Here is a 13,697-nt window from a genome sequence, read left to right on the forward strand (position 1 = left end):
AAACTTGTCCACTCTGCGGACCCCCCTCCCCTCCTCTCCAAAGACACACACACACTCACACAAAAATACAATCTCTCCTTGTTCTGACATTTGCATTTCAATGGCGCGGAACACCGTCTCTTTTTCTTTCTTTCTCCCTCTTTTGCGTTTCTCTTAATGCTAATAGCAGCTCTCTAGTAATTTAGACAACTGAGTTATATATCAATATGAGTCAACACGAAATTTCCTGCCTTTTTGTATTTTAAAAAAGACTTGTAATGCATGCAAAAGGGGAGTTTATACCACTCAGGATTATGACATCTGTCTGTTTTAAACAACTTAATGACTACACTTCATTTAGTGCGCCCATTGGGAGTATTTGAGAATGAGACACCGTTTGAATTGGCAGGTCTACTAAGATTTATGTGACTAAAATAGGCGACACTGCAAATCATATGATTCACAGAAAAGTGTTATCAAGTTACCTAGTAAGAAAATACTAGCTCAAGTGGCGTGTTAAAAGGAATAGTCGAAGATATAAAAATACACTAGGTGTGAACATTATGTTAAACATATTTCAAAAATGTTCTAAAAGCAAAAAACAGCAAAAGGAGATGGCGAGGAAGGTGATGGGATGAGATAAAACGTCAAGCAGCTTATAGACTATAACTGCACGGGCTACTGGAGTAAAGACCCCCTGCGGCTCGCTCACTTTGTCGGTGCGTCCGAATATTCGGAGCTCTATTTAAAATGCATTGAATAGGAAGGGAATTTCCAACAATGGCGACCTGGACACAGTTGAGTGGGCATCTCTTTCTCTCTCCTCACCCCCAGGATCCATTGCCGCTCCGCACAATGCCCCCCCTTTCACCCCCGCCTCTGTTCCCATACACCACGTGGAGGAGGGATGAAGTGAAAAGCCATTTTTAATTAGATGTATCAAAAACAAGCAGCCGACCTGCACCGTATCTCATATAAGGCCAAGCGGTCCACTAACCATAAAGCAGTTTTTTTTTCTTATATATAAGCGTGTTTGTTCATGTACATGCTTATTTATTTATAATAACAAAGTAGCCTATAATTTAAGACAAACATATTAAAACTCAAAATAATATTATACTGTAGATTTAATACAAACCAATAATTCAAAAAGAGAGACACAGTGTAGAACCATATGATCACGGCTCATATGCATCTTTTGCATTGATTCTGTTTTCTACTTGTTAATTTGTTATACACATATCATCAGTGTTGCCAGACTTAATGGTTTACTCTACATTTGGCTGGTTTTAATTAAAATGTGAAAATGTGCTTGGTTGGACAGAATTTGGGACTGATTTTCTAAACATTTAGAACATTTCTAAACATTTAATGCATTATTTAATGCTGTTCAGAGGAGGTACCAAATTCCATGGTTTGACTAGACGATCTAAACAACGGCTAAACTGGGATATGTAGGAAAAACAAAGAAGAAAAGAAAAGCAGAAAAATGTCAAGACCTACCTATGCCCAGTTGATGGACTTGACACTATGGAGAAATGCTGTATCTGTGAGTTTCTCCTCTAAGAAGGCCATTGATGTATTTTGGCTATATGTGACCCTGGATCACAAAACCAGTCATAAGGGTAAATTTTTCAAAACTGAGATTTATACATCTTCTGAAAGTTAAATAAATAAGCTTTACATTGATGTATGGTTTGTTATGGTAGGACAATATTTGGTTGAGATACAACTATTCAAAAATCTGGAATCTGAGGGTGCAAAAAAACTGCCTTTAAAGTTGTCCAAATAAAGTTCTTAACAATGTATATTACTAATCAAAAATTAAGTTTTCATATATTTACAGTAGGAATTTTACAAAATATCTTTATGGAACATGATCTTTACTTAATTTCCTAATGATTTTTGCCATAAAAGAAAAATCAATAATTTTGACCCATACAATTTATTTTTGGCTCATTGCAACAAATATACCCCAGCGACTTAAGACTGGTTTTGTGGTCCAGGGTCACATATATGCAGGAGTAGACCAGTGTTTCCAGGAAACACTCAGTGTAATCACCTACCACATATTTAAAGTTTTTAGAACAGTCATTGGGCTACTAAGAAAAAAATAAAACCCACTAGCCTATAGTTCAAAAGGTTTGCGTCAGTAAGATCAGTAATACTTTACTGATGCATTACACTGATCACAAGTTACTGTAAAGACTTTTACATTGTTACAGAAGATTCTGTCTAAAATAAATGCTGTTCATTTGAACTTTCTATTATTTTCAAAACTGATTAATTGAGCATTGGTAATGTGTTGGCTTTTGAAAATTCAGCCTTGCCATCACGTTTGAATTTCATTATAAATTATAATAATATTTAACAGTATTACTGTTCAGCACTTTTCAGATAAATTCAGTCTTAGTGACCATAAGAGACTTATTTCAGAAACATTATTTTTAATAGTTCATGACATATATGGGCCATTCTACAGAAGTCAGAGTTGGAAACATGTCTTTTTCCACAAATTTTGTATGTATGCAACTTGTATAATATCCAACACATTTCTAGTAGCTGTGCAGTTAATTCTCATATTGTATTTTCAGGAAGTTTTGGAATATTTGTCCTTTCCCCTAATTTGTCACTACCGAAACACAGTAAAATATAATTATAATAATAATTAAAATTTAATAGGAAGGGTTAACTGACCTATCAAGATTTTGCTTACATTTTCCTTGTAAATATATATATATCTTTCAATAATTCAGTATTTTAACAATAATTTGTTGTATTTTAAATTCAGTTTTTCTTTGTAAAAAGCAAAAAGTTGATCATACTGATTTTAAACCTAAGGATTCATTAGTTTGAATATACATTGAACCAAAAATTATCATAACATCTTAGCTGATAATTCAGTACACTTTATTTTTGACAAAACGTTTAGATCGCGACAGCACATTTTCGGTAGTAACAGTAATGTTTTGGTAGCGACCACATCACATTACAGAATTTTAACTTGCATACTAAAACACTACTAAAACATACTAAAATACTACAAATTTGCATAACTGTACTAAAATTTGGTTTATTTCCCTCAAATAAACGATTCTGTGTTCCCGTGTCACTACCAAAACAATGATGACATGTTTCGGTCGTGACAAATTACGGTAGTGACAATTTTATGGGATAACAAAGATGTCACTATTGAAACTTCACCAGTTGTTTCAGTCATGACTGCTTCTGACCATTTTAGATACTTTTGAACCTAGCTCAAAGATGCTAATCATCACATGGTTACCTAGCACAGTTCTGAACAGTGGTACACATATTAAAACTAAATGTTATGGAAAACTCCCCAAAAAGTGTTTAATGAAAGAAAAATGGTGTTCAGTAGTGGCATTCTTTAAAGTTACACAGACTTTTCATTCTTTTAAACACATTTACCTCAATGGTGGGACTACTCACCACGTAGGTATGAGAGAGAGTGACACATAAATATTTCCTGATCATAAATTTAGGGGTGTAGTCTCAGCCACTGGACTAAAACATATAGTGTTTCGGTAGTGACATAAAAATATATATATATACATATATATATACAGTACTCTGCAAAAGTCTTAGGCCGCTAATATTTTCATCAGCTAAAAAATGGTTTAAAGTCAGTTAAAGTCGGTCTTTTGCTGTAGTGTGTCAGTAGGAAATATCAGTTTACATTTCTAAACATTCATTTTGCCATTAATTGTAATAATCCAGTGAGATTTTTGTGTGGAGCACAGGCTGTTGTCAAACTCCTTGTGCAAACAGAGATCTAATCTCTCCATCATTCAATCCAGTCTTTCTTAAGAAACAGAAAAAACTGAGACAGACTAAATCCAGAAGAACTGTTGCAACATCTCCAAGATGCTTTAAGAGACCTACACCTACAAAGCTACAGTACTGTTAAAATTTTTAGGCAGTTAGGCACATAAAATGAGGATGCTGTCAAAAACAATGTCATAAATAGATTTTCTTTATCAACAAACTTCTATTAACTAAAAATAAATCAGCATTTGATATGACCATCTTTTGCATTTAAAGTAGCTTTTGTCCTAGGTGCACTTGAGCAGAGTTTTTCAGGTAGCGTTGCAGGTAGGTTACTCGAAACATCTTGGAGATGTTGAAACAGTTCTTCTGGATTTAGTCTGTTTCAGTTATTCTGTTTCTTCATGTCATTCCAGAGACAGACTGGACGATGGTGAGATCAGATGTCTGTGTGGAGCACTGGCTGTTGTCAGACTGCCCGTGCAAACAAAAATCTCACTAGATTATTACAATTAATGGCAAACAGAATGTTTGGAAATGTAAACTGATGTTTCCTACTGACACACTACAGCAAAAGATAGAAATAACTTACTTTAAGCCATTTTTAGCTGGTGAAAATACTAGTGGCCTAAGAGTTTCGCACAGTACTGTATATATATATATATATATATATATATATATATATATATATATATATATAAAGTTTCATAATTTACAAAGAAAATAAATTAAAAAAAAAATCAAAAAGATTGAAACTGTGAAATAAAATTTTAAATTGCATTTTCAAAAGTTGAAATTTTACATATAGGCCTACCGTATTAAGCTTACTGATATTTTAAATATTATTGTGGATTTCAATAGATAATAAAATTATCTTAGTAAACAAAAGGTTTGAATACTTAAATGCTTTTTAAATGTCCTTTTTTATTTGTTTGTTTGCGGGACAGTAGTTTGGACCAATTCTTTAGAATGGCAACCACATGCAACCGTTTATCAACAAATGTGTTTCCTGTTGCAGACCACATAATTAAAGTGCAACTTACTTGACCATTTAACGTCAATTTTTCTGATTCTTCTTCCTCTGAGTACGTAAACATTATTTATAACGTTTTAGAGTCTGTTTGAATAAAAGAATAAACGTTTTATCACAATGGCGCCTCTGGAATTATTTGAATTCGTCTCAGTCAGCAGCCAATCAGATGAGGGCAGTCAAAACGGCGCGGTGCTCTACCTGTGCCTGACTGTAAATAATGGACAACACACATACAAATTCTCGGTAAACCACCCTGAGTTTATAAAGCTACATATTTGTGAAGAGTATATATATATATATATATATATATATATATATGTATATATTATAACCGCATTAGTTTGATTTATATATAAGCTTGGGAATAGTTTTCCCGCGGTTTGCTAGCTTACACGTAACCTTTCGTCATTTTTCGTCAGGTTAACCAGTAAAACAACATACATATCGAAATATATTTTACATTTCTGTTTCCTTCCACAAGAACCGCCATGTCTGCATCTAAATTCACTCTGCTGTGTAACTCGCATAAATGCCGGACAAAGCTCAGCGGGTTCGCGTGGGTCACGGCCTGCTCTCATGTATTCTGTGATCAACACGGTTCGGAGGAGTTCAGCCGTACACCTGCCATCTGCCCCGCATGCTCCTCCATGCTCTCTGGGAAACTTGACGTGCTTAGAACCGAGCTGACACCGTCAGAGCAATACAAGGCTATGGTTTTGATCGGACTACCGCCCGAAACGGTTTTGGAAATCAGTCATAAAGCGCTAGAATTTTGGACGTACCAGGTTTGTTGCCTTAGTATAGGCCTATACTGAAACCAAGAAAGGTTGGGATTAATGCACATTTCTTCACCTTCCTCTTTTTTGTTTGTGGTTATTATCAGGTCAACCAGGAGAGGCTGCTGATGGAATACAATCTGTCAAGGACTGGAGGACAAGTGCTTCAGATGGAGAAGTTTATGGTCCAGCAGAACCAGAGCAAAGAGCTCGAGTTAAATGCATTAAGAGGAGAGATCGCATCACTGAAAAAGGTCTCAAATGTGATCATGACATCAAACCAATGCACTCTTACTGTTTATATATCGTACAGGAACAGTCAAAATAACTATTTTAACCATGTAAAAACTTATTTTAAAAAGCACCACTCATCTATTTCAAAAAGTGGATGCATTAAATTGATCAAAATTGACAGCAGACTTTTATACTGTTATAAAAATGTAAAAAAAAACAAACAACAACTGATAACTGAAAAATATGTATTATGATTTGCACAAAAATATTAACCAACACAACTGCTTTTAGGCGTTGACAAGAAATTTTATAATTTGTAATGTAATGACATTACAAACTTTGCCATCACAGGAATAAATATTTTAACTAAAAAAAAAAGAGAAAAACTAAATTTAAAATTTAAATGTGATCTTGGACCATAATACCACTCGTAAGGGTCAGTTTTTTGAAAGTGAGATTTATACATCATCTGAAAGCTGGAAAAAAGGTTTTGTTAGGATAGGACAATATTTGACCGAGAACTATCTGAAAATCTGGAATCTGAGCATGCAAAAAATAAAAAATTAAATAAAACCTGAGAAAAATCGCCTTTAAGGTTCTTAGCAATGCATATTACTAATCAAAAATTAAGTTTTAATATATTTACGGTAGGAATTTTACAAAATATCTTCACGGAACATGATCTTTACTTAATATCCTAATGATTTTTGGCATAAAAGAAAAATCAATCGTTTTTACCCATACAATGTATTGTTGTCCATTGCTACAAATATACCCATGCTACTTACGACTGGTTTTGTGGTCCAGGGTCACAATTTCACTGTATCGATATAAAACTTGTGGTTAGTTGAAGTGCCTTTAGCTCACAATGTAAAGGTTAAGATCACAAGAAACATTTAATCAAGTGGGTCCAGTTTAGAAGGATGCTTTTATTGTATTTCTTTAACAGCCATCAATGTTCTCATTTTCAACTTTTCCATTCTGCAGGTGCTGGAAGAATATAAGCGGAAGTACAGTGAGGTTTTGGAGCGACTGAATGAACGAAATAGGCAGTATCAGAAGCTGCAGGGACTTCTAGACTCACTACGGATGCACACACTGGGTACAGGAGAGAAGGATCCCATTTCCCACCCTTTCAGTACAGGTCAGGGGGAAAACGCAGTGGGTAGAAACAAGTACAATGGTTTCTTATTTTAACAACTTATTGTAGTTGTCTACTTTTACCCTGCATAAGTAAAATCAGGTCAAGAGTTCTGTTCTTGTTCAGATGTGCACAGTGTATGAAAAATCTTTGCAATTATTGTCATCAGGTTTGATCAAACAGCGCTCTCCACATAGCAGTCCTTCCTTCCTGGCACCAGAAGGTGACAGGTTCTTCTCACTGGGACCAGAAAACGCTAAAACATTCTTCCAGTTCAGCACACCCACCCGAGACAGAACCCAATCTTTTATTAAGAAAAACTAAGTTTAAGTTTCACTAGGATGCTTTTTTTCTGATTGCAGTTCTGACTGCCAAATATGGTTGTTTCTGTTTAGTTCCATATGTTCTTTCAAATTTGATATTTATTGATAACACTGTTACACAGAGTTTAAAGAAGGTGTTAATGCTGTAAATACTCCCAACTTGTTTTCACTAATGTAAATTACTTTTTTTTTGCAAAATGAGTAATTAAAATATGTGAAAAGCCATATGTAAATTATGTTTATTACTTGTAGGAGCTGCCGAACTGATCACAGTAAGACTGGGATTTTGTTTTTTTTATTTTCACAACCCAAATATGAGACAGACCTCAGCACAAACTTCACAATGTGTTTGAAGTTTGAAACAAGAGGGAAATTAAAAAAGCGAAATGAATTGAAAAAAATATGTACAAAGTCTTGTCCTCACAAACAGGAACAGAACAAAATATATACAAAATGGAAAAACACTACCCTCATGCTATCAAATGTTCTCACTGTACGTCCTCTCTCTGGGTTTTCATTCACTTTGTGGTTTGTAAGTAACAAAGGCTGCACTTTGGCTTTTCATCACCTGTCTTTTCCCATTGACTATAAGGAGCAAGGGGGAGTCCACACGTATACTCCTGAAGTCATATGACTGTAGAGAGAAGCAAAGAAAAAACATAAAAACATCAGTATTTATTACACTCATCGTAGTGCAAAAAAAAAAAATAATAAAATAAGCGCATTATATTTACAATTGGGTTATTTCACCTGTGGCCACAAATAACAGCTGCAAACTTGATTCAAATTTGCTTGCATGTGTAAATATGTACACAACTATTCAAAATATAAAATATATTTTTAAAGAACTGAATAATAGATATATAATAGATGAATAATAAAAGAATATTAGGGGGGAAAATTATCATGTTACCACAAAATATTAAGCAGCACAATGGTTTTCAACATTGATAATAATAAAAAATGTTTCTTGAGCACAGAAACAACATTAGAATGATTTCTGAAAAATCATGTGATACTGAACGACTTATGTAATGATGCTGAAAATTCATTAATAAATAATATTAAAACATTAGAAAAAAGAAAACAGTATTTTAAATTATAATAGTTTTTCATAATATTACTTAATTACTTTTATTAACTGTATTTTTTTTTTCAAAAAAAAAAAAACAGCAGTGAAGCCTTGGTGAGTATAAATGACCTCTTTGGAAGACATTTTTAAAATCTTAGCAAACCCCCAAATTTCAAATGGTACATATATAAAACTTTGAAGTATAATGAACAATTTTGTTCACAAACCTTATCTTTATGTGTTACGCTATGCCGTTTGACCTGTGGTTCAGGAATGACTACAGTATCCCCTATTAAAACACCCCAGCTGTCTGCTGTATTGTACACCATTACTACAGAACAGGTCTCATCACTATCCACCATGCCAAATGTGCTGAAAGACAAAAAAACAAACAAACAAAAAACATTTTAAAAATACAACACAATACTATCACCAAACATTTAGCTATATCCAATAAGTTTTGTTAGTAAATGTTTAGTACAGTTGAGGTCTATCAAAATCATTAAAAATGTTATTTAAAAAAAAAAAAAAAAAAAAAAAAAAAGTCAGAAAGGAGATCATACAAAATGCATGTTATTGTTTATTTAGTACTGACCTGAACCAGATATTTTACATGGAAGATGTTTACATACAGTCCACAAGAAAAAAAAATAATAGTTGAATTTATAAAAATGACCCAGTTCAAAATTGATTCTTAATACTGTGTTCTTACCTGAACGATCCACAGCTGCTTTTTTTTGTTTAGTGAGTCCCTTGTTTGTCCTGAACAGTTAAACCGCCCACTGCTCTTCAGAAAAATCCTTTAGGTCCCAAAAAATGTTTGGTTTTCCCACATTTTTGTGTATTTGAAACCTTTCCAACAATGACTGTATGATTATGAGATCACACCATCTGTTCACACAGAGGACAACTGAGGGACTTTTGAATGGAATCATTTTTATAAATTCATCTATTATTTTCTCTTGTGGACTGTATGTAAACATCTTTTATGTGAAATATCTTATTCAGGTCAGTACTAAATAAACAATAACATGCATTTTATATGATCCCTCTTATTTTGGTCAAATAATTGACATTTTTAATGATTCTGCAAGAGGGAAGCAAACTTTAGACCTCAACTGTAAATATTTGTAGAGGTTGATAATCCAGCAAAGACATTTAAACTCACAAGGCCATACGGCCCTCTGAGGCCAGACTGAAGACCACTTTTCCTAGCGCTGCCACTCCACCGTTGTGTCCGTGAGTCAGAGCGGATAAGCTGCGGGGTTCAAGGCTCCCCACGCGGCCTGAGGGAGACCGGAACTGAGGGGAGGAGCACGGGCCCAAAGCGGAGGTACTGAGTGAGGAAAGCATGTTACGAAGACGCCGTGCTTTTACTTTTCCCTGAAACACAAGAAAGAGTGGGGTTCAAGTAGTTTCTTATGAACCTCCAGATTACTGTTTTGACTGTACTCTACTGCCATCTCCTGGAAATAACTCAAAATAAAAATCAAACAACCTTTTCGATGAACGTTTACACCATCAACAGAACTAAATAAAGCTTTGTGCTGTTAAACATGCTACAACACTTCACATTTGGGATGTTTTTGTATCAAATGTGTTTAGCCAATATTTTTGTTCCCCAATATAATATACATACATATATAATATCATATACACTGTTGCAGTCGGACAGATGCAAACTTTGTTTCCAAATACCCAAAATGTCAATTTGACACCCTTTTGTAAAACAAGCCAGTCAACTAATAATGAAAGAGTCCAAATATGCAAATTTAAGCACTAAATTAAACAGAAACTCGAGAAAATGCCTGTTCTGTGCCAGTGTAAACCAAAAAAGTTACAATGTTGCTGTTCATTTCTCTTACCTTATTTTCTATTAACATTGTAACCTGGTCTAGGTAATTCAGCAGCTGTTTTTCTCTCTCCCGAGCATCTTCCCAGCCAGGATCCAGAGCTGCAGCGCGGCTATATCCGTCCAGAGCTGAACTGTACATCTCCTCATACTGGAACAACTGGTGGCAGAAAGAAGATTCTTAGGCTTGGTGTACATAGTTGAAGTTTAACAGCAGGCTGTTTATCAGTCTAGATACGTAACAAGGTGGATAAGATGCTGGCTTTACTGTGACATCGTTGGACGGTGCACACCTGAATTTAAGAAAGTGTGTGAGAAAGCAACTGAAGGAACTGTTACCGTAGCTCTGTTGAAGTGAAGGTCAGGATTCATTGAGGATGCTTTGTCAATTTTCTCCTGTAAATATGCACAGATAAAATTATAAGATAAGATAATGGCAACCAACTTCAGTTTAACAATATTATTATATAAAAGAATGTTTGGATGATACATGAGAGAGAGGAAGAGGAAATACTCACAGCCTGTGCATACGCACTGAGGGCCTGTTGAGAGAGCTGTGGGTTTTGCCCACTAGTGAAAAACATGGAGATGTATGCGTTCCCTAAAATATCTGTTGGGTCAAACCAAAATAATATGGATTAGATTTTCATTTAAAAAGATAGTTCACCTAAAAAAGGAAAATTCTGTTATTTACACATCCTCATATTGTTTCAAACCTGTATGACTTTTTTTAAATAAGACATTTTGAAGAATGACCCTGCATAGACAGCAACGTAACTACCACGTTCAATGCCCAGAAAGGTAGTATCGACACAGATAAAATAATCGATGTGACATAAGCTGTTCAACCACAATGTTATGAAGCTACAAGATATACTTTTTGTGCACAAAGAAACAAAAATTAGGACTTTATTCAACAATTTCTGCTCTTCTGTGTCAGTCTTCGATACGCTTTAATGCATTCAGAAAACTCTTGGATTTCATCAAAAATATCTTAATTTGTGTTCAGAAGATCAATGAAGGTCTTGCAGGTTTGGAACAACATAAGGGTGAATAATTAATGACAGAATTATAGAACTATCCCTTTGATTACATTTTTTGAGTGATCCCTTAAGATACCAGACATACCCTGTGAAATCCATACTTAATTTCACAGTTTATTTCATTTATGGTTGAAAAGAAACACTTCTAATATGACTTTTTCTGCAATAGCAGTGTAATACACTCACACCACGAAGTCCCATCAGTGACATCAAGTTGTACAGCCTGCCTAGCTAGCTCCACACTCTCCAAAATGCGTTTGCTTTGCTCCTGAGCGTCTTCTACCGGTGGCAGCTGTCGCAGCACCATAGACAGGCTTCTCAGTGATACTTTATTCTTATTCTGAATGAAGACAAGACACAACAGGATTCATCTGTGAGCTTTATGAATAGTACCAAATCAAAAGAGACAGAAGCCATAATAAATAATTGGGTCGCATCCACTAACAATTGCATGGATTATTGCTTATATATTATGCGTATTGTTTGTTTGCACAACTTCTGACTAAACATTTTGCCTAATTCAGAATTTCATCCCTCTCAACGAACATATAATGCTCTTTAAAGGCATGCTCCCACCTAAGCAGATGCAATAAGAGTCTGTGCCTTCGTTAAAAAACATTTCGAACACAATAAATATCTTTTGTACAGACCTATCATTACAGCTGTGGATGTTGTCTGTTATACAGAAAAACTTTGCAGCTTGAGCTATTATGTATATGACGAAATATATTTATGACAAAATTAAAGTTCATCTTAACATGATTATAGGTGATTATATTAATGATTGTACCACATGTTTGCACATTTAAAAAAATAAGACCCATTGCTCATGGCTATAATGAGACTCACCTGCTGTTGTGCACCTGTGAAGCAGGTCTTGGCCGCTGTCAGGTCTCCTTTTTTCCAGTACTGCTCCCCCAGTGTGTTCCAGCCCTCAACCAAGCCCGGTTCCAGTTTAACAGCCCGGGACAGACACTCCTCCGCAGCCTGACTGAACTCCGGAGCGACGTTCAGACACCGACCCCGCAGCAGCAGGAACTGGGCACTATTTTTGTACAAGTCTGTAGAAAGACAGAGCAGAGTAAAATACTAGTAAGTACATAATAAGAAAATGAGTATTTTTTTCTAATCCTTCTGACACTTTAAATGGTTTTAGCAACATATTTTTCAAATTCAATTTCAAACATGAAGGCCTTAGAAAATGAAGTAATGCCCACCTTCTTTTTCATCCAGCCTCTGAAGTGTCTTTGCCATCTCTTGAGCAACATCATTCTGTTTCCTCCCAGCATCTTCAACACTGTGCGTCTCAAAGTAACGGTCCCTAAAGGAGTAAAGATCATCTACCAGCTCCTGTGAGAGAAACATGCTATTATTAAACAACTGCATATTTGACGTTCCTCAAAGAGAGAAAGAGAAAGAGAATCCATTAAAGTAGTAGTTCAGCCAAAAATAAACTGTCAACCTGTGAAACACAAAAATAGATCTTAGACAGAATGACAGCCTCAGCCAACACTCACTTGCACAGCATCCTTTTTAAATAAAATAAAAGCAAATGGTGACTGAGGTCTCCTTTTGCATTTGTGAAAAAAACTGCTGCTTTCGTTTATAAAAATTGTACCTAAATCAGTAACTGAACTTCATTAAACAACTGCAGTCATAGGAATTTATATAGCTGGGACATACCAGTATTTGCCATCAAAAAGATTACAAATGATGACTCTGAATGCTTCTTACATTGTTTAAAGAAAAACTAATTTATTATGGTTTTACAGTACAATAAGTATCTCTTGCAGAGAGGTGAATGATGGGTAAAACAAGAATTACACGACATGATGGAAAGCACGGTAGGATAACACGAACAGGGTACACAGCAGAGAGTTTAATCAAAGATATTTAGATGCTTTTTGTCTTAAAAACCTGCTTGTTCTCCGATGTTACAATGCAGTGTGTCAGTTGTTATAGTGACAGGCGATACAACAGCCATTTGTACACGATACATAATCGACATCATCTTCTAAGTGCGGAGATGCCTATTTATTTTTTACCTCACTACAAGACAGAGGGAAACAAAAGAGTAAACTCAAACCTTTAACACTTGCAAGTCATCTTTGTCTGTTGCTTTCTGCTCCCCATCATTATCAACCTCGGCCATCTTTACCATGTAAAGAAAGACACGAGCAAGCGTGATAAACACAGACGAGTGTGTTTGTGCGCCTCCTACTGGTCAGGAGACGAACAGTTTATTTTTATTTGGACCAAATGTTTACTTTATTATTCGTGACAAAAATGTGGACATATTGGCAAATCTGTTATGCATTTTGTAGTATTATTTATACGCCTAAATATTTTTACTCTTACTTTAGTAAATCACAGCAAAGCACCTGTTTGAAAAGCGTCAGTAAGAAAATGATTTTTAATTGTAGGAATAATTTTTTATACATTTTGTATGCAACCA

At 35.0% G+C, this 13,697-nt stretch overlaps 2 protein-coding genes across 2 annotated transcripts; one reads left to right on the plus strand and one right to left on the minus strand.

The window, feature by feature from the left end:
• Window positions 1-4,934: 4,934 nt before the first annotated feature.
• LOC127168926 (E3 ubiquitin-protein ligase CCNB1IP1) lies at window positions 4,935-7,276 on the plus strand. The gene is made up of 5 exons (XM_051116078.1): window positions 4,935-5,044; window positions 5,283-5,586; window positions 5,685-5,831; window positions 6,799-6,955; window positions 7,122-7,276. The coding sequence occupies exons 1-5, from the start codon at window positions 5,019-5,021 to the stop codon at window positions 7,274-7,276; spliced, it is 789 nt and encodes a 262-aa protein (XP_050972035.1). The 5' UTR covers window positions 4,935-5,018.
• Window positions 7,277-7,554: 278 nt separating this feature from the next.
• Window positions 7,555-13,462, minus strand: ttc5 (tetratricopeptide repeat domain 5). Its single transcript, XM_051116077.1, has 10 exons — window positions 13,329-13,462; window positions 12,460-12,592; window positions 12,092-12,303; window positions 11,429-11,582; window positions 10,718-10,809; window positions 10,539-10,595; window positions 10,213-10,359; window positions 9,516-9,730; window positions 8,575-8,719; window positions 7,555-7,909 (listed from the first exon to the last, which is right to left on the minus strand). Exons 1-10 carry the CDS (start codon window positions 13,401-13,403, stop codon window positions 7,790-7,792), a joined length of 1,350 nt encoding a protein of 449 aa, XP_050972034.1. The 5' UTR covers window positions 13,404-13,462; the 3' UTR covers window positions 7,555-7,789.
• Between the last annotated feature and the right edge of the window lie 235 nt (window positions 13,463-13,697).

Source organism: Labeo rohita, chromosome 7, assembly GCF_022985175.1.
Source record: "Labeo rohita strain BAU-BD-2019 chromosome 7, IGBB_LRoh.1.0, whole genome shotgun sequence".
Lineage (NCBI taxonomy): Eukaryota > Metazoa > Chordata > Actinopteri > Cypriniformes > Cyprinidae > Labeo > Labeo rohita.

Excerpts from the sequence above, each read along its gene's own strand:
- LOC127168926 (XM_051116078.1), top strand. The coding sequence starts at position 5,019 with ATGGACAACACACATACAAATTCTCG. Across the intron at positions 5,045-5,282 it reads AACACACATACAAATTCTCG|AACCGCCATGTCTGCATCTA; the intron begins GTAAACCACCCT and ends TCCTTCCACAAG. Across the intron at positions 5,587-5,684 it reads TAGAATTTTGGACGTACCAG|GTCAACCAGGAGAGGCTGCT; the intron begins GTTTGTTGCCTT and ends GGTTATTATCAG.
- ttc5 (XM_051116077.1), bottom strand. The coding sequence starts at position 13,403 with ATGGTAAAGATGGCCGAGGTTGATAATGATGGGGAGCAGAAAGCAACA. Across the intron at positions 10,810-11,428 it reads CACTGATGGGACTTCGTGGT|ATATTTTAGGGAACGCATAC; the intron begins GTGAGTGTATTA and ends TTGACCCAACAG. Across the intron at positions 8,720-9,515 it reads TCAGAGGGCCGTATGGCCTT|CACATTTGGCATGGTGGATA; the intron begins GTGAGTTTAAAT and ends TTTGTCTTTCAG.